Raw genomic sequence first — 25,227 nt, forward strand, 5'->3', positions numbered from 1 at the left:
GGCGACATGAAAAACGTGTCAGCGTGTAGACTTCCAAGTTCCACTTCCCCCTTTCGATTTTGTGGCGTCAGACGCGTATTAGCAGATGTACAAACGACGTGGATGTACCAGCTCACACATGGGATAGCGTAACAATTGTATTATAAATCGCTTCTAGAACCACGCGCAAAAATCCGACAGCTTGTTGACCTGAGTGTCACGCGGTAGTGCTGTGACACATTAGGCGACTTCCAGTTCTCCATTGACAAAGTAAACGTTTGCGGGATAAACAACCTAAAGATTCATGGAGATAACCCACGCGTCGGACGCGTGTCAGGAATATTGACGGTAATGTATACTTAAACTCGGATCGAACTGTCAGTATGCTAGTTAGGACGACTGTTACGTGCCAACATTAATGTGTTATAACCATGTCGTGTGTTTCTCTGAATTAGACTATGGTTTCGATATTTTAATGTCGACGCTTTTTAACAGATTCCAGTAGATTTGATCACTCTTAAAACCCCCGCGTACTTACACGTACTCTTCGTTGCAGGACTGAACTCTTTATGTAAGGACGCAATAAATTCACGAGACGATGGCTATCAACAAGCATATCAACGAGAGCACCCCTCTCTTGGACTCGGATAATGAGACGAATGGGAGAACATCACCCCCATCGGTTTTCCAGGGAAGAAGACTTGCATGTGCTGCTATCTTGCTGGCAGAGTCATTGGAAAGGATTGCATTCTATGGCATTACATCCAACCTTGTTCTCTTTTTAAATAGCAGTCCTTTCTATTGGGAAGGCACACAAGCCAGCCAGGCTCCTCTGATGTTCATGGGGGTAACATACCTGATATCCCCATTTGGAGGGTGGTTGGCAGATGCATACCTTGGAAAGTTTTGCACTATTGCCTGGAGTTTGATTTTGTATTTTCTCGGTATTCTATTTTTCCCTTTCATTTCAAACGAAGACACCAGAGTAAATGTATGTGGTGAAGAAGCAGCATTTCCAGTGCAACCCGCTGAGTGTCTCAGCACAAACAGTACCCCTCCAAGCAATGTGACGTGCCCCATCCGTTCACCCTATTGTGGCCCTATAGTTTACAGTGGACTTTTTTTCATTGCATTGGGTGTAGGGACTGTCAAGTCAAACATCACTCCATTTGGGGCAGACCAGGTATTGTATGAATAGAATTGAATTGTGATTTTAACGGTTAAATTAAGAATGCTAATACCAATCCCATCGCTCAAACGTCTCTAATTGTGGTCAGTCTTTTGACGTGGGCCTGCATAATTGGGAATGCAGTCAGACCTAGTGTTGTCAGACATGTGATTTACTTTATCTTTGCCATGAGGGTTCACTTAGACAAGCACCTCCTTCATTGTCACAGCCAATTATTTGTATTTTTGAGACAAGTACATGCCCTTCGTTTTCTTCATTGCTTTTAAATTGCTAGTTTTAAAATACCGGTACTGACAACAAAGATTATGATAGCGTTATTAAACATTTTATTCACATACCGGTAGTTTTTTTTTTCATTAATTTCAAACATTATTATTTTACTATATAAAAAATGTAGAACACAATAAAATAAAACAGTGAACTACTAAGAAATGTACCAATCAGGAATAATCAATATACTTTATTATATAAACAAAACCATTTTTTAAGTTATGATCTTACCTTCAGCATCAGCATCATTGCTACTTGCAAATGTGACTGATCAAAAGATGACATGATTAATGACTGTTTTTCCACTGGCTGCTGGCTAGCTCGTAGCGACAAAACTGCTCATGTTTACGTGGGCAGACTGCAAACTTTCCTCGCGTTTTCATGCTTTCCACTTGATCACTTGGGTGCTACTTGTTCAAATGATTCAACAGGTTTCTTGTATTACCTTGTTTTTGACTACATAGCATGCACAACAGCATCCTCCTCCATGTCGTTTAGTCAATTTCTTACTCTTAATATATTTTTACTGCTTCTTCTTTCATTTGTTGGTTGATTCTGTTTATTTGAACTTACCAACCAATGTTAGAAGGAGGACTCTGATTGGCCAGAGGCGTGCACATTTGCGCCACCTCTTATGGAGTCAATATGCGCACAGCTTGTAGTTCTGTCTCGTGTGGCCTGGTACCAAATGGGCCGAGGCCCAATATCGGTCTGTGGACCGGTGGTTGGGCACCCCTGCTTTAACATCTAGACCATAGGTGTCAAACTCAGGTCCTGGTTCAATGTCAGGCTTCCGCAGAGATTGCTGATGATCTGTTCATTTGAATCAGGTGTGTTGCAACAGGGAGACTTGGAAAACATGCAGGGCAGCGGCCCTCCAGGACCTGAGTTTGACACCTATGATCTAGACAATAAGAAGTGAATCATGGGTGGAAAAACTGTACTGCATAGATGCATGCAAATGTTAACAAAAACAACAAAAACAGTCATTGTTTTTCTCAACAAAATCACACAAGCCTGAGCAAACATTTTCACAAGAGGGCTGATATCATTACCTCAGGGAGAAGCCTATGCTCATTACATGGTTCTGACTTTTGTGACAATGCTTTTGATCATGAACCAACACACCGTTCAAATAGGACAGGGAGACAAGAGAAAAGCAGAAATAAATAGAGCTTCGGTTTCACAACAGTCAAAACATAACAGTATACAGAGTAGATCAGTCAGACATTTGTGTTTAAATGATTCATAGATTTAAAATATATACAGTATATATATACAGTATATATTGCTTGTTTTGTTTAATATGTAATCAAGTGAAATAGCAAATGTGGAGCTGTAAGTACATGATGCTTATTTACATGATTACCACCACCTTTCATTGGTGGCAGGACAATTCATTGAAATTTGGCTTCTGCGGATTTTTACAATGTTGTAAGAAAAGTCAAGTCAAGTCAACAGTATTTATAGAGCACTTTCAAACAGCCATCGCTGCATACAAAGTGCTGTACATGGAGCAATTTAACAGAAACCCGATTTAATGTGCAGAATGTCGTGGTGCGTTTTCGAGTTCCCAACGCTGTGAAAATAAGCTGAAATGCAGGCTGGCACTTGCATAGCGAGCGTGTAGCGTGTGTGATTCTGCTGTCCGTCGTATGCTTTAAGCTTTTTAGTGACACCCTAGTTGGATTTTAATGTAAAACTAAAAACACAACAAACAGAATTACACACATTGCATTTTTAAATCCAACACATGCGTTGTTTTTTTTAAAACATCGCTTACGGTTATGCTAAAGTCAATTTAAAATTCCGTTGCAATGCGAATGCAAAATTAATATTGACTTCTCAAATGATATTGCTTCAAATAATGAATATTCACAAACGCTCTAGAAACATATACACTTTTACACAAAGATAATCTACCACTATTCAAGGCCCAAATTCTTCCCAAATTGTGAAAAACGAGTTTTGATAGCACTCAATCACTACTACTCATCTCACCGGATGCGCGGCACCACCCTGCCCCTAAGAAGCTGATGTGCCAAAACAGACGGCATTTTTGTGATTTTTTTTAAAATTGCTATTATTTTAGTATAAGCTTATTTTACTGTCATGCTTATTTTATCGTTGTCCTCTCAAGTACTTTGAAAAAATATTTTCAAGAAATTTTATCTTCCTCAAAATTCAAGGGTACAAAGATATAACGACTTTTTGCTGTTTAACCAGCTTAAAATTCCTCATGCAATAGCTTGAAATACGATACACGAGGTCCAGGGATAACCCAGTAAGGCGCAAGACTTGTGAAAAGAAACTTACATAAGATAGTCGAAGTAAATATGGTAAAGAGATAAGGGAGATGCTTGTTCATGGCCGGAATGCGTGCAGAGGTGCAATGCATCAAAGGTGTGGATGTAGCAGAATGAAAATGCAAGATGCTTGAATTTCACATGATAGATGGTACACAATCATTTTTTCGACTTGAAAAAAGAATCGAGAGTTCAAGAATAAAGTGTTCATCGTGCAGGGATGAATGGGCATGAGGCTGTGATGATAGTTTTCCAAATATGTTTTATTTGTTGAATAAGTATCAAGTTTTCAAGTCAACTGCCAACTGTTTCTATTAATCGTGATTTCAATCTCAATCAAAATAACAACTTCCGTGAAGGTAACACACTTCCCACCACCTCCACATTCGAAGTTGTAGGGATTACAAGACTGATTCCATTGTCGTGAAATGAAGTGAATTTTGAAAATCCACATGAAAACAGCAATGAAACTTCAGAAGTTAATTGTCTCAGTGAACCACTGTCTCTTCTTTTTCCTCCTATTCATCACATATAGATAATTTCTGTTTGTTTCCTCCCTATGTGGGCCACCGCTGTCACAAGTATATTATTATTTGCCTGTAAATTGAACTGAATGTTCTGTATTCTTTTGCTGATTATGTTGTCATCAAGAGCTGTCAGAATTAAATGATCAATAGACAACTACCGGTAATCAATTATCATATATCAACAACTATTTTTAGAATTGAGGAATCACTAAGAGCCATTGTTTCACGTAAAATTGTCCATATCGTCTGATTTCAGCTTCTCAACTGTAATTCTCTGATTTCCATCATCCTTCATGAAAGCTGATTGATTATCTTTTGTGATTACTGGTAATCAAAATTAGACATTAGCAAATATCTGCTTTGGAAAATTCTGACCGAACCAGTGCTAAACAATTTCACAAAGGTTGGTGAGGATAACATCAAATCCCTATCTGTGATATTGCTTCATTTTTTTCGTTTTTTTTAAATCACTAAACAATACTAAATAACAATTGCTTGTGAATAAACTTGGATGCAATATAAAATGTTAACCAATGAATTGACAGAATAATTGATAGAGCACTCGATGAAAAAAATATTTGACAGTGACAGCCCAAATATCATCGCCATCGACCTTAACATCTCACTGCTCAAAATGAGCCCAATGTGTCAAGACAGCAAAGGTGTTTCAACTGTTAAAACTTTCTGGATGTATCTTGAGTACAATAAGGGCATTAAGGTTATTTTTTTTTCAGTGATAGATAATATGCTGTAGATGTTTGTTGCTCTTTCTTTGCTCTGTGAAATAATTGTCAAAAGTTGACTTGCGTTCAACTTGAACAGTTTGATTTATTAGAGGACACGAGCGGTTCTATGAGGTGGCTTTATGATTTATTAAGCCCAGTGTATCATGTGTGTAAGAATGATGCTTTGTTTTTGTTGTCTAATAGGTCAAAGACAGAGGACCGGAAGCCACACGCCGATTCTTCAATTGGTTCTACTGGTGCATTAACCTCGGTGCCATCCTGTCACTGGGAGGTGTAGCCTATATCCAGCAAAATTTCAGCTTTGAGCTCGGCTACATCATTCCCACTGTGTGCCTTGGGATTTCCTTCCTCGTTTTCCTCCTGGGCCGCACAGTTTTTATCACCAAGCCGGCTGATGGCAGCGCTTTTACCGATATGTTCAAGATACTGAGCTTCGCTTGTTGCTCCTCAAAACCCAAGGAGCCTGACTTGCTTCGGTAATACGTCCATCACACTTGTCTACTTTGTATTATTGAAACTTAACATAATAGCATCCTCATCAAAAATTAGAGTGCTGTGTCAAATGACTACAGTGGGGACAGTATTATCAGCTAACATCTATGCACATGAATAATGTGCATAGATTTCTTTAGAATAATGCAACAAAGTGTGGTTAGACCTCATTTGATCCTGATGTATTTCTGTCTTCTGTAGTTGAGGTCTGTCTTCCACTGCTCGAGTGCAGTGTTGTTCTGCTCCGTGTCTAAAAACTAATGAACAATTTAAAACTGAAATGTCCAAAACCCCGACGTTGCATCTGAAATACCAAATCCCAGTGCCTTTAACGAAAACCCGGTTAAGCCTTTTGTCCTGAGGTGGTGATTAGAGGCTTTATTGCCTCACATTTCTTTTCCATCTCTAAAAGCACTCTTATTTGAGAGTAAGATACTTTCAAAGGCAGAACAATCTTCTTCCTTCATGATTTTGAATACCTTAATTCATTTTTAATTACAAACCCCAATTCCAAGTTGAAGTTGGGACATTGTGAAAAACATCGATTAAAAACAAGACAGTGATTGTCAAATCCTTTTCAACCTTTGTTCAATTAAACACAGTAAAATGCAGGATATTTTTCAAACTGAATAGCTCTTATTTTTCTTTTATGCTTTTGGGGAGGAGGGTGAGATGCACTCTCTTTATGCCTGCAGCTAAATCTAAAAAAGATGGGGCAGGCTCATGTTTACCATTGTCTTACATCACCTTTCCTTTTAACAACGCTCGATGAGAGTTTGGGAAGTGAAGACCCTAATTGTTGATGCTTTGTAGGTGGAATTCTTGGCCATTCTTGCTTGATGTACAACTTGAGTTGCTCAAAAGTCCGCTGTCTCCATTGTCGTATTTTGCACTAAGTGGTTCAGATAATGGACGGATGATGGATAATGCACCACACATTTTCGATGGGAGACAGGTCTGGACTGCAGCTAGACCAGTCTAGTACCCACCCTCCTTTATGACGAAAACACACTGTTTGAATGTGGTCTAGCATCGTCTTGCTGAAATAAGCAGGGGCGTTCATGAAAAAAAAAAAACATTGCTTGAATGGCATACATATATTTCTCCAAAACCCATATGTGCTTTTTAGAATTAGTGGCGCCTTCACTGATGTGCGAGTTACCCACGCCATTGGCACTAATACCCCGCCATATCATCGCAGGTGCAGGCTTTTGAAATTTGCACCGAGAACAATCCGGACAGTCCTTTTCCTCTTTGCCCCGCGGGACAAGATGTCCATGATTTCCAAAAATAATTTGGCTCGTCAGACCACAGGACACTCTTCCACTTTTAGTCAGTCCATCTAAAATGGCAGCGTTTCTGGGTGTTGCTGCTATACAGCTTTTGCTTTGCATCGTAGAGTTATAAATTACATTTGGAGATGGAGCGAAAAACTGTAAACAGACAATGGTTTTCTGAAGGGGTGTTCGACCCATGTAGCATTATCCTTTATAGCGCAATGTTGACACAATGATGTCGCCGTAAGGGATTACAGGTCACGGGCATTCAGTGGTGGTTTGTAGTCTTGCTGCTTATAGGATTTCTACAAATTCTCTGTCTGTTTTGATCATAGTGTGAACCGTAAATGATGAAATCCCGAAATTGGTTGCAACTCTGATTTGAGAAACATTCTTACACTGTTGGACTATTTACTCATGCAGGTGTTCACAAAGTTTTGAACATTGCCCCATCCTTGCTTGCAACTGAGCCTTTTAGGCATGCTCGTATTATGCCCGATCACGACACTCACCGGTTAGCCTGTGGAATATTCTGAACGGGTGTTATTTTAGCTTTCCTCAAGTACTTTTCTTACGCCTTTCCCATCCTATTTGGAATGTATTGCAGGCATCAAATCCAAAAGGAGGGAGTAGTTGCAAAAAAACAAAACAAAAAAAACAACGTTCATCAGTTTGAACATGAAATAATCTGTCTTTGAAATGTATTCACTCCAACATAGGTTGAAAAAAAGATGTGCCAACCATTTAACATGCATCCCACCTTCATTGGAAATTGGGGTGTTGACATTGATCATTTCACACTGTCGGTCACAGACATAAATTGAATCCTTCTTGTTTCATAGAAGTAATAACCCAACTCTATTGGATGGTGCCAAAGTGACCTATGGAGGAAAATTTCCAGAAGAGAAAGTGGAGGAAGTGAAATCTTTGGTGAAAATCCTACCAGTTTTCTTAGCCCTTATTCCATACTGGACGGTGTATTTCCAGGTAAATAATCCATTTGAAATGTTTTCAATGTATTTTGTGAAGTGGCTGAAGTGTGTCAATACAAAATGTAAAGGTAAAACACTGCCATGTGTGAACACGAAGGGGTGTCTATAGCGTTTAAGAATAGATATGGGAAGTGAATTCTCTAATGCTAATCTCCCTCTTATGTTCCAGATGCAGACCACATACATTCTGCAAGGCCTCCATCTAAGAATTCCAGTCACTACCTCAAATAGCACTACAGACTCCCACATGGTAACTAAACAAGTAATGGTGCAACTAGCGGTACTATACATTTGGTAGCAAAGAGTGGAAATTTATTTTGTGTACTGTACATCAGCACAAAGGATTGGGTGAGGAAAAATAGTGAGTTTGGTGTTTCCTGAAAAAAAAAAAGTGGTTCTAAACACACAACAAACAGAATTTGAAATTGTAGGTCACTGACACAGTGACAGTGGTAGGTAACAGCTGGAGGCTGACAAAGGTTTTGGTAATGCCCAGGAGATTAAGTCCAAACCTTACTGAACAGACTAATGCCTTGCAGGTTAGCAACCTGTCTGTATTTGGAACACTCCACGACAGTGCCTCCATCTGATGGTTCACAATTAATAAGTCTGACATAGCCAACCTGTCTCCATCTTGACACAAGAGTATAATAGGCCGGGATATCCGAAAACATATGATGATGAAGGATGCCCAGTCTTGCTTTCTAATCTATAAAACAGAAGTCCAGGATTCAGATCTATTGCATATTATGCTGTATGTGTCCAGCGTTCTTAATAGCATGGAAATGAGAAATATGTTTGCCTTTAGATTTCACCAAACCAATAAATATATTTGCCTTTAGATTTCACCAAACCAGGATCCCGTAGTTACTGTTGACAAGTGGTAGTCATACATGGCAGGTGGTTTTCTTTCTCCCCATAAATTACACCCTACACACTATCAAAAATGAAACCCAGACGTTGTTTGCTACATGTCTTGACACTTCTCAAAATCAAAAGGGAAATGAGATATGATGCCGCAGTGTTTTTACTTCCTCACCTGACACAGTTCAATGGCACAACTGAACAAATTAGATCTATTCAAGGAGACAGAACACACTGAAAGTGGAGCTGCAGGCGAACGAATGTGTTGTAATTATTTATGGTGCGGTACATTCAAAGCTAAATGCAATTGTTTTATCTCTTCAGTTACGATGCGAGCGTGCGCGCGCGTGTGTGTGTGTGTGTGTGTGTATGTGTGAGATAGTATATTTTACACTGGGACAGGCTGGAGAATGTTGGAAGCGTATGTAGAATCTTTGTACTGTGTATATATTTACTCGATGTATTGCTGAGTGCACAAAGTGAGCTTGCCACTGCCTTCCAACCACATTTAGTGTGACACCAAACCTAGCAAATCAATTCAGTCACTTAACCAATACACAGAAATTCAAGGGTTCGTGATCTAAAAATAGATCCCCAGTAATAGGCATTCCCCCCACTGTTTTCATAGATAGAATATAAAATACGATTCTCATCATGCATCTTCGTCCTCTTTGCACGAAATCCACGCTTGTCTTTGGGCCCTCTTATGAATACTGTACATCTATATGCATGAGGAGGAACGGAGCGATTTGTCATGTACTTTTACTGCAGAATCAGGCGCGTACTCTCTTTGGAATGTGCATTGCGATGTCAAGCACTTTGCTACAAATCAAATGGAAGCATTTAGAACATGGCGAACAATGTGTGTATGTGTCTGATTTGCAGCCATCGTCGTGCTTTATTAGTTTACTTTTTATGTCGTGTATCAAATACATAAAGAGTATACAATAATCCAGTTTAGCTGAACCCAAATGGTTATCTTGTGTATCTACCGGTAGTCAACTTGTACCTCATCCTAGAAATAGCTCGTCTAACATCCGTACATTCATTTTTCACACCACTTCTCCTTTTTCGTGTCACATGCGATGGATTAATGAAAGAGCACTCCAGCACTTGTTACTTATACGGGATTTTATTTGGAAAAGGAAATTGATCAATTTGAAAATTACAATGTGCTAACAATAGACAAATGGAACAAAAATGAGTTGAGCTCGAAAATACATAACCAGCGACACACTCGGAAGACACTTTGGCATTTAAATGTACCGGTAAATGGTTGCAGGTTCTTCGTGTTCATCATTTAAAAACTTGTAGATGTGCTTAAGAAATTCCATGTTATTTCCTGTCTGGTAGGTATCGTGCTTCACGTCTGCTTGGGGATCAAAAGTTAGTCTTTTGGTCAATAGAATGGTATTGAAATGCATCCAGATATTGTTGCCTTGGTACAATTTTCAGTTATATTTAAGTATGACCACCTGGGGGTGCCAAAGTAATGGAGAGCCAAGAGTCCAAACACACACAAACTTAGTCAGCTGTATTAGACTGTGGAAAAATTCACCTCGGCGTTCACGCTTTATTGCATTTTGTACAGTTTTATTTAATCGATTTTCTCTGAATCCTCCAGATGACATTTCGCTTCCCGGCAGCCTGGCTCACCATGTTTGATGCTGTGCTCATCCTCATGCTGATTCCTCTTAAGGACAAAGTGGTGGACCCCATTCTGAAACGGCGTGGCCTGCTGCCCTCCTCTCTGAAGAGGATTGCAGTGGGGATGTTCTTTGTCATGTGGTCGGCTGTGGCAGCGGGTGAGTACACAAAGGAATAGAAAAGATTCTTATAAATTTACTCGGTGAAGAAAAAAGAACAGCGTTAGGGATTATTTTGTCAATTTCAAAGCACATACATAGTGGGACTATACTTCCACACCACATGACATCTTCAAGACTATAAGACATGAAGCCGAAGCGCAAATGTTTGGAATATAGGATATTTTGAACATGACTGATTTGTAATTACAGAAAGTCCGATTCTGTTACAGATCGATAAATAATTCCCAAGCGTGCACATCACTTTACTGCTGACAGCCTATATGTTTTGCATTTCTGGAGCAGTTGAGGCATTGCACTGTTTTGCCTTGAGTGACTGCTTCCTTGCCACGGATCATTTTTGGTTCTCGCCTGTGAATTATTTGAATGTTTAACTCTAGCATCTCTAGGGGAAATGATTGCCTTGATTTAAACCAAGTGGAGATTTATGAGAGAGAAAATCCAGAAGACACATTTCTGAATAAATAAAATACAAAGATGTTCAATTAATTGTTTAAAATGGTGGCGTATTTTATTCTTTCTGTTTGATTTTGGTATCCGGCAGAAGACCTCAGTCTGAACAAAAATGGATGCGCAACTCTTCCTTTTGAGAGACATTTTGTGCTCTGAGGATGAGTGTTGGCCGCATATCTTTGCTATATTGTTTGGATGAAATTGGGGAATGTGGGCTAAGACTTATTGCTGAGGGTGAACTATTTCGGTTTCTTCCATCAGTGATGTTGTGAAAGGTATCTGAAATACATGTGATGTATCTAATTTTAAGATACCTTCTTTTCAGAGGACATCGGTATTTCTAGATGTTCTGACATATTCAGTTATGCTGTTGAAAGACCATTCTGGAATCTGCTTTTATCGCCCCACTTCTTGGGGGGGAAAGTAAAGCCCTTTCACAGCAAAACAAATTCAGAAGATTGCAGCGAGTAATTTCTGGGAGTGGAGTAAAAGGGTTTACGATGGAGCAGGGGTGTGGGCATTGGTCACACAACAGTGAGTTTACACATAAGCTGTGATGCTGGATTCAGTCAGTTTGGACGTGATGTCATGTTCACAATAATGTACTCTACACTTTCCATCCATCCGTATTCAAAATCACTATCCCACATTTAGGGTAAACTAGGGCCTATTCCAGCTAATTTTGGGCAGCCGGGGTACACCATGAACTGGTTGCAGGGCATGTATAGAAAACAATCAAGTCTCTCTGACACCTGTATGGACAAGTCAGAGCTTTGCATGATAATGTCGGAGGAAGCCGGAATACTGGAGTGAAGTCACGCAAGCACAGTGAAAACATGCAAATTTCACACTAAAAGTCAGAGCCCAGATTAAATCCCTCGCAACCTCAGAACTGTGATGCAGATATGCTTGCCACCTCCTTACAACCTTCCAGGAACAGTATTTAAGCAGTTTATATCATACAAATACATGAATGCGTTTGTCATCAGTGTTGCTGTGCTTGCTTTCAATTGCATACATTGATTCCTGGGAACTAACTGCCTCACACTCTTCAGCCTACCCACCTTTAACCCCAAGAGGCTACACATTTGCAAATAATCTCAAAGGAAGAGACTGAAATCATGTTTCAAAGATGCTTGACGAGACTCACGCTGGCAAGAAAATGAAATTATGCCCGTTTTACACCGAGCGCCACTCTCCCAAAATAGGGCCCTAAATCTTCAGCCTGCAACTCTCTCTTAATGAAATAAGTGCAGTGCAATTTCACAGGGTTTTCTGTGAGGCAAAGTTGGACCTCCAATGCAGTAAAGACCGCCAGAAATATGCTGGCCTGCAGAGAACGATTGATTTGTTATTAGATTTTTATTTGTGAACTAGCTGCGGGAAGCTGAAGAAACCAGGGCTGACATCACTTATGAAGTATATTTTATTTTTATTTTTTGTACTTTATACTCGAAAACCGTGTGTTCTCATGTGCTTCTTTTGGAGCTCAATTGCCTTTAGATTTTCAGGACTAAGGATCATGTTGGGCTGTGTGGTGTTTGTCGGGAGGGGGTAAGCAGGTTTGTGTGCATGGACTAAAATGGAAAACTGGTATTATTGCATGGTCGGATTACAAGACTACAACTGCTCTCCCAGTGCAGCATTAAGTTAAGTAGTTATGATATGAGGCTGCCTTAGGATGTTTTCTGCCAGTACTGGAGCTGCTGGTTGCAAGATAATAGCAACCAATTAAAGTTAAGAATGAAGTAGTGGTTGATGACCGATTTTGGCCTTTTTCAGAAAGGAGTTCTAATCGCGGTCACACGTCTAGACCTTTGCAGGTGTTTTTTGTTTGTTTGCTTTCTACTTGTGCTCACATTTACTGTCAAACTGCCTGTTTTTGTCTGCCCATCAGGTATTCTGGAGACAAAACGCCTGGAGATCGTCAAAGCAAATGGTCCCATTGACCAAGTGCTTGGCAACGTAGTCTACTATGCAGCGGATTTACCCATTTGGTGGCAAGTGCCTCAATATGTGCTGATAGGCATCAGTGAAATATTCGCCAGCATTGCAGGTACTGTGAATTTGGTGCTGTTGTGTAACCTTCAATTTCAGATAAACAAAATGAAGTGGCAACTACTGATTCACCTTTACTAAAGTCACTCCGACTGGATTGTCAGCTAAAATGGCAAATATTCTGATGTCTCAACATCCTCGTGTTATCCCATCACTTGGCACCAAGCGTAATTCAGTAGAGGGAGGTTCTGTAATTGACAGATGACAAATGCTACTCTTAGTGCAAGGTGGGGGCTCAATGCCGTACTACAGTTCAGGCCCGCGGTTTACCACGGATGGGGTCCCTCATGTTTTTCACATTCTATCAAGGCTTTTCCATTGGTAAAGCGTTGGAGCATGTTTGTGGTGCCAGCAGAGTCAATTGAGGCTCCCTACCCGACAAGTTGGCGCATACTTTTGCTTCATAACTGTTCGATATTAGTACAATTAATTCAGTAATTCATCTCTTGTATCAAAACATGCAAAACAGCCTGTTTCTCACATTCACATCTCTCTCTCTTTCTCTCTGTCTTTCTTTCTGTCACTCTCGCTCACACCCTCACACACACACTCGCTCATTCACACAAACAGGTATGCCACCGCAGGCAATGTAGGCAAATTAAACATGTTTTACCTTGGCTTAGCCTAGCTTAGAGTTGAAGTTGGCAAGCGTGATATGGTGGGGAATACAGTACATAGCTTTCTGTGCCACTCCGTACAGCTTCCAAGTTTTAGTACGCCCTTTTACATACGGCCAGGTTTTGTTGCGCTCATCTCATTTTACTGCAGACGATTAGATCTCTCTTCTGCACTGTGACCGTGATGGTAAATTGTTTGATAGGTTAAAAATCTCAACAGTCATCCACATTACTGACAGCCTGTCACATGTGCCCATTCTGTACCCTTGCTTTCTTTGAGTTACAACCATGCCATTTGGTCCACAGTTGCCTCAAATGGGATTGCGATGGTCACCATGAACATAAAGTAAACTGAACCTTTGAATGGCTCATCCATTTGTTTTAGGTGGACAGAAGGATAAAAACAGATAGCCCTAAAATGAATTTATATGAGCCACAAAATAAATTTATATGAGAAAGATACGCAATACGAGCATCCAACCTCTGTTTACCATGCTCTCACTGAGCCAATGAATCCTGATTTGTTTTGACAATATAAAAATTGTCCTTGTGAGTAAATGCCTTTTTTTTTTCGGAATATACTAAATCAATTTATAACGGTTTGTGTTTCTGTTACTAGTGGTTGTATGTGTATCGTACTTAACTGTCACATTTGTTTGATATTTTTTTCAGGGTTTTTTTTCTTTTTTTTTTGAACAGGCTGACAGGTTGTGTATAAAATAGTGGCATCTGGGTCAGTTCCTACAAAGCATGAATGTAAACCTCAACTCGACTCAACTGTATTTATAGAGCACTTTCAGACAGCTTGAACCTGAAGAAGAGTATATGATGGGGTTAACATTGATAATGTTTACTGAGAAAAACCTTGTCACCAGTCATGCTTTTTAGATCCTTGTAGTAAAACAGCCACAAGAGGGCCGTCGATAACAGTATCGACCACCGTTGCGAGTACCCGATACCTTGAAATAAGACCAGTATTGGTACTTGGCCCTTTTCTGCTCATTGTTTCATTCATTATTTGAGCTTTAGCCCGCTGTGATCTGACAGAACCCTCGATAGAAATCAGCATCATGTCACAGAATTGAATATTGAGTTTAGTAATTACAATGCGGAGAGCTTCATGGGACTGTTAAAGACATAGGTTGTTTTTTTTTCAAATCCAAACACAGACAAAACTATACTGTAGTTTGCAAAAATCAATTAAAAATCATCACTGTCTCCCTCGCTCCCTTTCCAATCATTAGCTTTAACTTCGAGGAGAATAGTCTGACAGATTTGTGACATTAAGTACGTTAAATGAAAATGAATATTTTCCCTTAGTCCACTTTTGTTTGAATAAATCTGTCAAAAGGCACTGCTGTCAAACCTAATCAGTCCCATGTCTTAAAAGACGACAAGGAACTTTCACATGCACCATGCCAGTTATTTGTTTTGTTGGAAGGGCCCTTGACATTTTGTTTGCAAGAAAATCACTTTTAATTGCTCCTTTAGAAGAAAAAAACGTACCGTACAGCGCATTTCAAATCCCACGTTTGTTCAGCTTTTATTCTTAGCCTCAAAAGGTTAAATTGTTTGGTTCATTCACGGTGGCGATGTAAACATCATTTATATCTGAGATTTCTGTTGCAAAATCTTACCTCGTAATGTAAGTTTGCGGGCATTGCAGTCTTCTGCAAAGTGCGTTAGATAGTAAGTTGTAATCAAAAGGTCATCCAAGGATACAAACATGCCATTGAAAACAACTAGAAAGTTAAGGTTTGCAATGCTCTAATACCAATGTTTTTATAGCCCTAACATAGGTATGTATCTGTGAGGAAGCTGTCCTTTGAGTTTTAAAAAGCAAACATATTCAACCACCGCTCTGTAATCTCTCCAGACAGATGTAGCTATCGGGCCTTATTTGAAAAATCACATGAAGTGCCATGAAATTATCAATGTCAGCTTGCAGGCAGGCAGGCAGGTCTGGTGGTGGAAAATAAGACTCCCCCCTTATGCTTTCCATCTGTCTCTGCAAACAGTGTGATTTGTCTTCCAGAAATGTGGTTGTCTTCTAGACTATGGCATAGCGTAGCAGGTTGGCAACCCACTAGCAAATGCCGTCAGACTAATGCCCCCCTATGCTGCTTGACCATTACACTTAAAGCCAGCGAATTCTTTTTTTTTGTTTTTTACACTCCAAACAACGTACCTACCTACTGTTGCAGTCATTCATTCAGCCAATCAAGGCAGTAGCCAAGCGACCTCCTGTTTTAATTTCAACTAATAAAACAAATGTGTTCTCTGTTCTGCAGGACTGGAGTTTGCTTACTCTGCCGCGCCAAAGTCGATGCAGAGTGCTATCATGGGGCTCTTCTTCTTTTTCTCTGGGATAGGCTCCTTTGTGGGCTCGGGTTTGTTGGCCATCGTGTCCCTCAAGGCGATTGGCTGGATGTCATCCCACAGAGATTTTGGTAAGAAAATATGACATTTCAGGGTGACCTCCCTGCATCTTAACGCGGTTTGCACAAATGTTTCTAGTGTTTTGGTTCTCTTATTTAGCCAAATAGCTCTCTAAAATATTTGAAATGTTTGTGCAATAATGGGTAGTTCTACACATTTGGAAATTGAAACCACAATCATGAAAATCAATGGAAACATATTAACCTTATGATGGTTAAAAACTCAAACATTCTTCAACCACATACAGTATTTGGTCATCTGCGATCCCATTTCTGGTTTAGGCCGAGACCAATTTAGTCTTAACAGTGAATACTGTCTTGACAAAGAAAGTGTGTTTTGCTTTATGGAAACCCTTTGAAATGACAGCATCCTGGTAGGGCCGACTGGTGTGATTGGGTAGTTAATGTGCATCATCATCATCATCACAGATGATTGCCTCTGTGTTGTCCACACGGCACGACACCTGACCAAGCCACACACACTGCAAACTGCCATTGACCTTGCATGGCATGCGTGCGAGTGGGGATTTGTAGGCATCGATCTGGACTGCTGAAATTTATTTTTCCGTACATAATTTAATAGTGTTCATAGATTTTGGTCATTTCAAATCCACTTAAAGGGGTTTGTAAATTAATTATGGAGTGCAGTCTTGTTGTTTCCATGATTGACATGCCAGCAGATTGATGAGTTCCTACCAACAGAAGGTTGCCGACCCAGATCACATTTCTATGGGCATGTGGTAAAGATGTAAACAACATACCCACAAAACCCTAATAGCGCCTTATCCAATGTGCCTCAGGAATGAGTGTGATTTTGATTATGTTAGCTCTGGAAGGTGGGTTACACGCTTCATAAATCCATCGGTTTCTCAGCTTAGCTTCATTTAATGGGCACTTTAAGTAGAGCCAGATTGCCTGAAAGACACCTTTTGTTTTTCAAAGACACATCATTTCAATGGCGATCTTAAGAAATGGAACAAAACATCCTCCTGGCCACAGATTAAAGCAAAACAAATAAATAAATAAATAACTGATGACACAAAGCTTAGGTATGAAGCACGGTCAAGAATTGTACCATTGGTTTTGTGGCTGTTTTTCACAGCTTGTTAGATGTTACCGTATTGAGTCCTCTTAGCTCTCAAGGTGGGAAAGATTCAGCTCATTTCCATGGCTGCAGGCATAATGGTGTTCGGTAAACAGCTTTCTGGGTGAACTGTTCTGAGTTTTACTGAGCCACACTGGCCTGAAGATAGATGAGGAACATTAATCACAGGCCGGGGGTCTGATTACACCTCGCTGCTCGACTTTAGTAAAGCTGTCCCCTGAGCATTAACATGGAGATGGAACTGCTAGTCCGGCATCACACGGCTTGACGCTGTCACTCTGTCTCCACCCGCTCATCCTGGAAAAGTTTCTGTCTCAAAGTGTCTTTCCATCTTGCTTGATGTTGTTGGCAGGTATGTTTACAGAGAGGGAAACAGTCATTTTGCAGACAGTTTGGTTTTGTGGATTTTGCTAACTTGGGTCCAAATTTACAAATGTACATTCTTATACACATTTTGACACAGCCAAAAGGTGAGCGTAGCAAGAAGGTTTAACCGTTGATGATGTTAATCTTGAAAGTATATTTTATTTTAACTCTAAATAAAAATTCTCCGCTATCTTTGTGTGAATGTGTGGAACGAAGCAAGTTTGTCCTCGTAATTGGGAGGGAGCTGCTGACACAACGTCGTGCGTGCCCAAATAGAGAGGTTTTTCCGTTTCATGAATCTATAACACCACGACGGCCCACCTTTAAAAGCTTTGGTTGTCTTTTTATACTGGCTCAGTTCTTCTTGCCAGAGCCTCCACCTTCGCACCATCGACTCGTCTATGCCAAGATTACGGGCAGCAGCTCGATTTCCTTCTTCAACTGCCAGAGTGATCGCTTTTAGTTTAAAAGCTGCATCATATGCTTTTCGTCTGGTATTCTCTATATTGATCAGAGTTAGAAGAAAGACTGAAATAAGGAAGTTGTGATTACCGGTAATCATACAGTTTCATTGGACCCCTGTGTACTACTCATTCATTTTCTTGGTCGACTGTTGCCAGGTAACACATTTTTCCCCGCTACGGCAAAAGAGCGGAAGTTGTGATTAGTCATACAATCTCATTGGACCTCAGTGAAAGACTCATTCATTTTATTGGTCCATGTTTTTCCCACAATGGAAAAACAAATATTTAAAAGCCGCTTCATATTACACGCCAGTGTTGAAAGTGTGGAAAAAAAAGTAGCGGTTTGTAATCCGGAATATACGGTAGTCCATTCAGCTTCACTTTTAACTCTTCTCACAAGCATTTCCTTCACATACAAAACTTTTGTTTCTTGAAATACCCTTTTCCGCATTTAATTTCAAATCCTTTTTGTGGCTAAAATGTATTTCCAAATGAGCTTTTTCTTGAGCTGTTCTAGTCCCATGATGGCAGGTGGTCTTTTGTTTGACCAGTGTTCAAGCTGTCAATCTAATATCAGATTTCCAGGACTTTTTAGGATATCCAGAGCAAGATGACATTTGCCCATCCCACTGAAGCAGTTTTGGGGTCACATTGAGTGAAATGTCAGTGTTTAAATGGAGGCCATCTAACTTAACATGATCTGTAATATAAATGTAACTCGCAGTTCAAATTGAAGACTTGTAAGGAAGGGCTAAGAAGGTGTTTTGCAGCGCAGATCAGATGGCTGAACTGTAAACTGTCCGATCGCCAAAACATCCATTGATTTGCCCTCAAGTTTTATTCTGCAGCTCAAACTGATGTTGAATGTGTTAGCCTTACAAAAAAAAAATTGTCATGCCATTTCTGGATATTGACCTATTTTGTCTGGTTTCCCGTGGTTGGGTACATTGTCGCACACGATTCCTTGTGTGTTGTTTGCAGGCATGGCCAATAAATCAGATTCTGATTCTGATTCTGTTTCTCATAAATGCTCAATATGTAATCCACCCCTGCTTTTACAAGGCCTGTCAAATATATCGTACGTCGGCGTTATCGTAGTTTTGCCATCTTGTCCTTGTGTAATGTTGGCCAAGTTTGTGAAATTGCCCAGCTGTGGGCCCTTGTGCGGCGGCATCTGGAAATAGAGCTTCTAATGTACTTTACTTTTGAAGAAATTAGACTAAATTGGACATATAAAACCTCTCATGAAGAGATTAAAATATCCTCACATGGTGATGTTAATGGAGTTATTAAATGTAACAGATTCTTACGTTTCAACGAGTTACACAACAAGACCCAATTTGGTTTTAGCATTTCATTACTTCAGTCTGTAAAACCTTTGAAGAATATATATGAGTTGGTCAATTAAGACGACATCAGTATGACTTGGATTATCATTCGAGAAAGTAATTTAACAAGTTACTTTGTCAAAGTGTCTTCACAGCAAATGCACCCCCCCCCCCACCCCCAATTTCCTCCATCTTTCATCTGACGTCCAAAGTGTTTTCGGCTTTATGAATTATTGACGCAGCTTTTTGGTATTTTGGTCTACCTGTCACAATCTAAACATTTGACCAGATTAAGATGAAGAGAATAAATATGGGCCGCGACAGATTTTTCTCTCTCCTTTTTGTCTTTTCTGAACACTGTGGCGCATCATTGTCATTCACCTGTGCTCTTTTGCGATCAAATGGCTGACGCTCTTTTGTGTTGAAGACACATCGACAGAAGCATCCATTGTGTATGTTGCATCCTGTCATCTCAGTGTGTCTTTCTTCTACTAAATGTCTAATTATCAACAAGAGTGTGCACACAACAGCGAGCCTGGTAAAATAACCTTGTGCAAGCACATTGTGGAGTTGTGATGCTCCACTGAGATCATCTGATCATGCAAAGCTTGAAGATCTCATGCGAGTTAATCCTGGACTTTGATCAGCAAGATACAACAGGGCGTTAAATCATGTAAGAACATGAAGGGGTTTGTGTTAGGACAGAATATTTTAGGACATCATGCCTCTGATGTGAATATTATGACGGAATGTCTGCAGCATGAAAAACATGTGTGATACAAATGATGGAATGTTGGGCTTGTTAGCAAATAGCCAAATCGATTGGCTAGTCTTTGCCTAACACATTTCCATGCCTATGGTAGTCATGCCCTGAATTTGATGCAAATAAACACATAATGTCAGGAGTCCTACCTCTAATCCGCAATCACTGTTGGTTAACCATTTAGAATCCTGAATCCATTTGAAGGGATTACTAATTTTTTCTTTTGCCCAAAACATATCATATATAGTCCCAAAATAATGAGACTTCCAATTTTCTCATAATGGTAAATGAACTGCACTTTTATAGTGCTTTATCTACACCATTTATTGTCCCAAGCGCCAAGACTCAAATTCACTTTTTTGATAAAAGCTGATATGAAAACATATCAAATGTACATAGATTAAGATACTTTAACTTCCAGAATCTCCTGTCGTACTCTGTCAAATATTAAAAACCACCGTGTTCTTCCTGCCATCCATGCATCCATTTTCTAAAGCGCTCATTGTTTTGGACCAAATTTAAATCCATCCGCTTGTCAAACAAGCTGCTAGCTAGCACGAAGGTTACGTGCTAAACCAAGTGTGTCCTCTTCGCACTCCTTTTTATCTGCTGCTGCGACGGTGTGAGGCCAGCAATGGATTAAGAAAGACAAAAGCATTGATAAAGTGTCTAGCTGGCTTTAACAGCTGAATTTAATGATTGATAGCGGCGAAATACTCCCATTCCCATGTACACGCTTGCATGTATTCTTAATCTTTAATGCTCGCTATGCTAACAGCAGCTCCCACAAAACTGCATATTATCTGTTCAACTATTGAGTGCATGCCAGAAAGATCGAGACACAGCGATGGAGCCTTATTCCGCCCTAATGCATCAGAAGGTCTAATCTGTCCAAACTAGTTTCTACTCTTATACCGTCTTGGCCGCCCACCCACATGGGGGTGGCTCCATCTAGCCCATGTGACAATGTGTGACCTCACGGTTCAAACTGAAATCAATTACTATGCCTGTCAAGTGTTTCATAGAGAAGGGAAGCCAAGTGAAAGCAAGGGAAAAGTCACAGCTAGATAACGGCCTGGCTCAAGTCACCCATTTAATGTAAACCATTCACTTATTTTTCCTACTTTCTGTGTGGCCCTATAGAAAATGAACACCACCTTGGTGGTTACGAAAACCCTCGATGAAGGGAATTTCACATCATTGTGTTCATACATACACGTAAAAATTGGCGTCATTAACTATACTTGAATAGCCAAAACATAGCAAAGGCCCTGTCCATGACTGCACGACTCCCAGAAACTGTTATTCAAGGTAAACTATGAACTACCGATTAAAACACATCAAAAGGCAAAAAAATATCCATCCAACTCCCTTGCAACAAACCTGGCACAAATGCACAAATGTTTTTTTTCTCTTCAAAAAGTCAGTTTACCCAACTCTCAAGATGGCCTTTGAGGTCTGCCCTCCTGAGCTGGAGTTAAAATTTCTCAATCATTATTTGACGAGGCGTTGTGGAGACCTACATTATGAAATGGAGAAGTGGTCTTAGCGAAAGAGTCAGAGGCAGTCATCGACTGCGAGGAAAATTGTAACGAACTTCAAGAGTGCCATCTCTGCCGAGTCTCAGGGAAATTATATATTTTGCTTCTGCTGTCAACAAGTTAGTCGATTCAACAACACAAAGTCGGTCCCAGTAAATAGCCAATCATTAAATTGTCAAGAGGTTTTTGGTATCCTGATCCTAAGAATCAAAAAAATTGTTTTCAAAGAAATATTTAAGGTGGTAACATCATGAGACGTGTTCTATTCCTGATAGTCATTTAGCATACAAATATCATTTTCCCCACGTGACAAATAACACGAGGCGTGCATGCTGCTCTTGACATCTGCTACTTATAAATAACTCTACCCCAGCTTGCAGTTGTTGGCAATCCTGAACCTTTTCATTTGAATAATATAGAAACTAAAAGGTCATTTTCAATTCCTCTTTCCATGCTTCAGCATTATGATGGCAAATAGGCAGAAGTTGCACCCAGATGCAACCACCATCAAGCTTCAGTCTCTGCCTCCAAATTTATTTGCAGTGACAGCTCCACTTGGAGAAGCTAATCGGAGCTTTCTGAGGCAGACAGGACATCGCCTCGGGGGCTTTTACATTTACATTGTCAGCAATATGCCATATGTACAGTATTCACCGGAGAAGCTGTGCCTTAAGCACAACCTGTTACACAAACTAAATATTTGTTCTTGAATATACTCCAGTCAAGTAGTGTGTCTCAGTCACTTCCAATCCGATGTATGCCTAAAACGTCAGTTGAGGACAGTAAAATTGTTTTTTTTGTTTTTCCCCTTTTTGGGAAAGCCCAGGGAGAAGGGTTACTCAAGATTTGTCTTGATTTTGATGTGTATTTTTTAAAAAAAACAAAAAAAAAGTTTAGTTGACAACCATCACATCCTAGAGCATTGTCAGGACAAACAGAACACCAGGGCTGGGGTTTGCCATGGTTTAGTTTTCAAAAATGTGTTCCTGGGCTGTATTTACTCTGCCGGTTGAGGTGCTTCCATGAGGTGGTCTCATTTTTTTTTCAGACCCAATATTTACCAATATTCATCTAATGTATTATATTGTCACCATATTTATTTACCGTTTCACTGTAGTTTTGATGTAAGGTGGATGTTTTTTTCTTGAACCGCAAGTGAGCTTGGGAATTGCAATCTGTGTATTGCGCTCATTCTCAGGGTAAAACAAGTATTTTCTTTAATAGGTATCAAATATGCCCACATTGATCTGTATATTCTGATTCTTCAGTCATCACTCGGTTGTTCCAAAGTGGGAGATCAACGGTATTTGTTTTTGAAAAGTATGAAGCCAGCTTGCTGAATCGTACCTCCTCTTTGCTGAGACTCTTGCTACAAAAGTAAATGTTCTGGTATGTCAAAAAAAACAACAACAAAAAAAAAGCATTTAAAAAATGGCCGTCATTCAGCATGTCTGCAATAACAACACAAAGCACAGGAACATGCCAAGACAGGCTCTTTTGTTCGTCACAATTTACCTGTGTCATTTTGTCAGTTATCCACTCTGTGAAAAAGCATCACCTCCCTGAACTTGCAGTAGGTGTGAAGAATAAAGACTGTCTTGTTTTCTCTCTCCAGGAAACATCAATGACTGCTCACTGCACTACTACTTTTTTCTCCTGGCCGGAATTCAGGGCGTCACTCTCCTCATCTTCCTGATCGTTACTTTTAAATATGACAAGCAGAGGGGTCGAGCAGGAAGCCAAAGGCAAAGATACATCTCGTCCTGACCCTGACATACTTGGCTTGTATCGCTCACATCCCACCTGCCTGTTTTCTTTGACAAATGCTTTTGAAAGACTGCGTGGCTGGAAAGGCTCCACTGCAAAATGTTGAGCCATTGCGGGAGTCGCGTTTCCTGCTCTCAGTTTACTCCGCTGCCTTCATTTGCACGAGACCCGCCATGGTGCCAGAAGATTACAGTTAGAAAAGTCTGCACACCTCTTTTCAAATATTAAAAACAAGTGAAATCATTTCTAAATGTTATCAATGTGACCTATAACCTGTCAAGCTCAAATTTGAAACAATATTTTCCAGAAAGTGAAGTAAATATTTTATATGATGTGCTTGCACACACACTCTCTTATAATTCACCATGTGGTTGCTGACAGAATTAATCAATTACATATAATCTCATCTCAAAAACTCACACCTACCATGATTGAAAGTGCCTTTATGAAACCCCCAAATGAACTTCGGATGTTCTAGTAGGCTATTCCTGGCATTTTTGTCATCACAGACTCTTGCTAGAAGCGTGATAAGAGGCTGACAGTCCATGTTCGTACATGTGACAACGGTGTCCCATCTTCAGATGTCTGGACTCGGGCTTCGTCTTACAGTGAAGAAAAAGACACACTTGAACTCTCCCAAACACACACTCATGTGTTCGGCTCCGATGAAACCAAGGTTGAACTTTTTGGCTATAATTCTAAAAGGTATTTCTAAACATCTATCCATGCTTTGGGGTGATTTTTCTTGAAAAACCTGATGGAAGGAATGACAAACAGTCCAAATGTCAGTCAGTCTTCAGACTTCTGCTGAAAAGCAAAACAAACAACGAAAAAAAAACTGTCCAGGTTGTAGATCACATTAATGGTGGAAGAAGTGTTGAAATGATTTATCTTGTTCTCGTTTCTTTATAGTATATCACAAAACCTGGCTTTTTATGTCCGCTGCATACTGTCAAAATATATATATCGTAGTTGAGCAGTTCTTATTATTCAGTCAGCAGTGCACTATTTTTCTGACTAACCATTTTGACTCCCGACCTTAGTGTGAAGCATCAGTATTTTGTCAAATCTTTCAAATGATTTATAGATGAATGATGTGTTTAAATGTAGTATTTCTTAAACAGAAACACACGACTGTTGGAGAGTGGCGGTTACCGATAGTATGCAGAAACAATCATTGATTAAAATGCAAATTCTGGAATGCAGTTTGTAATTAAAGTGGACATAAACGTTCACATTGTTAAGATTCTAGTTTGAGGAGACATTGACTGAACAAGTTGTGTTTATTTTATCATTTCAATTATGTTTTCAGTCCACTGGATATACTCTGAGAGCAACATGTTGAAATGACTCCAATGAAGCCTTCAATGATTATTATTTTGTTTTGGCGGGCAAAGCTGCAATAGTCACGGTCAGTTTGATAAAAAGTTGGAAATATATGAGGAAACTGGAACTATACTGGAACAATGGCCTGAAGATGCGGTTAATGTGTCATTTCCTTCACTGTTGGAAAGATGCATGGCAAATGTAGGTTCAACAAATTGAACAAAGCCTTTTTTACTGTAAATATGTTTTTTTTTTTAATATATATTGGACTGCTCGCTACCCTTGTAGTGTCGGATGAAGAGCTGCTGTGTTGTCATACTTCCAATTCAAGTTCTGTAAAACTGTCTCTAAAATGAGAAACCACTCAATGGCTTAAGGAAAAGTGTTTACCGCCTTCATGCATTTAAAACTGCGCCTTTAGAGAATTTTTATCAGAGTTTACATTGTGGCAAAAATGTGTTACATTTGTAAAATTGCATTGGCTTTTAGCGTCATTTTTGTTTGTGTTTGATCAATTAAACAAATATAAATAA

At 39.8% G+C, this 25,227-nt stretch overlaps 1 protein-coding gene across 1 annotated transcript; it reads left to right on the forward strand.

Moving 5' to 3' along the window:
• Window positions 1–185: 185 nt before the first annotated feature.
• slc15a4 (solute carrier family 15 member 4) lies at window positions 186–25,227 on the forward strand. The gene is made up of 9 exons (XM_086111626.1): window positions 186–327; window positions 536–1,162; window positions 5,201–5,493; window positions 7,629–7,773; window positions 7,948–8,028; window positions 10,267–10,447; window positions 12,819–12,977; window positions 15,888–16,046; window positions 23,217–25,227. Exons 2-9 carry the CDS (start codon window positions 578–580, stop codon window positions 23,366–23,368), a joined length of 1,755 nt encoding a protein of 584 aa, XP_085967752.1. The 5' UTR covers window positions 186–327; window positions 536–577; the 3' UTR covers window positions 23,369–25,227.

This window comes from Hippocampus guttulatus, chromosome 5 (assembly GCF_054856545.1).
Source record: "Hippocampus guttulatus isolate MCC_2025c chromosome 5, RoL_Hgut_1.0, whole genome shotgun sequence".
NCBI lineage: Eukaryota > Metazoa > Chordata > Actinopteri > Syngnathiformes > Syngnathidae > Hippocampus > Hippocampus guttulatus.

Coding starts and splice junctions, on each gene's coding strand:
- slc15a4 (XM_086111626.1), top strand. CDS start 578: ATGGCTATCAACAAGCATATCAACGAGAGCACCCCTCTCTTGGACTCG. Junction 7,774..7,947: donor ACTGGACGGTGTATTTCCAG/GTAAATAATCCA, acceptor CTTATGTTCCAG/ATGCAGACCACATACATTCT. Junction 12,978..15,887: donor AATATTCGCCAGCATTGCAG/GTACTGTGAATT, acceptor TCTGTTCTGCAG/GACTGGAGTTTGCTTACTCT.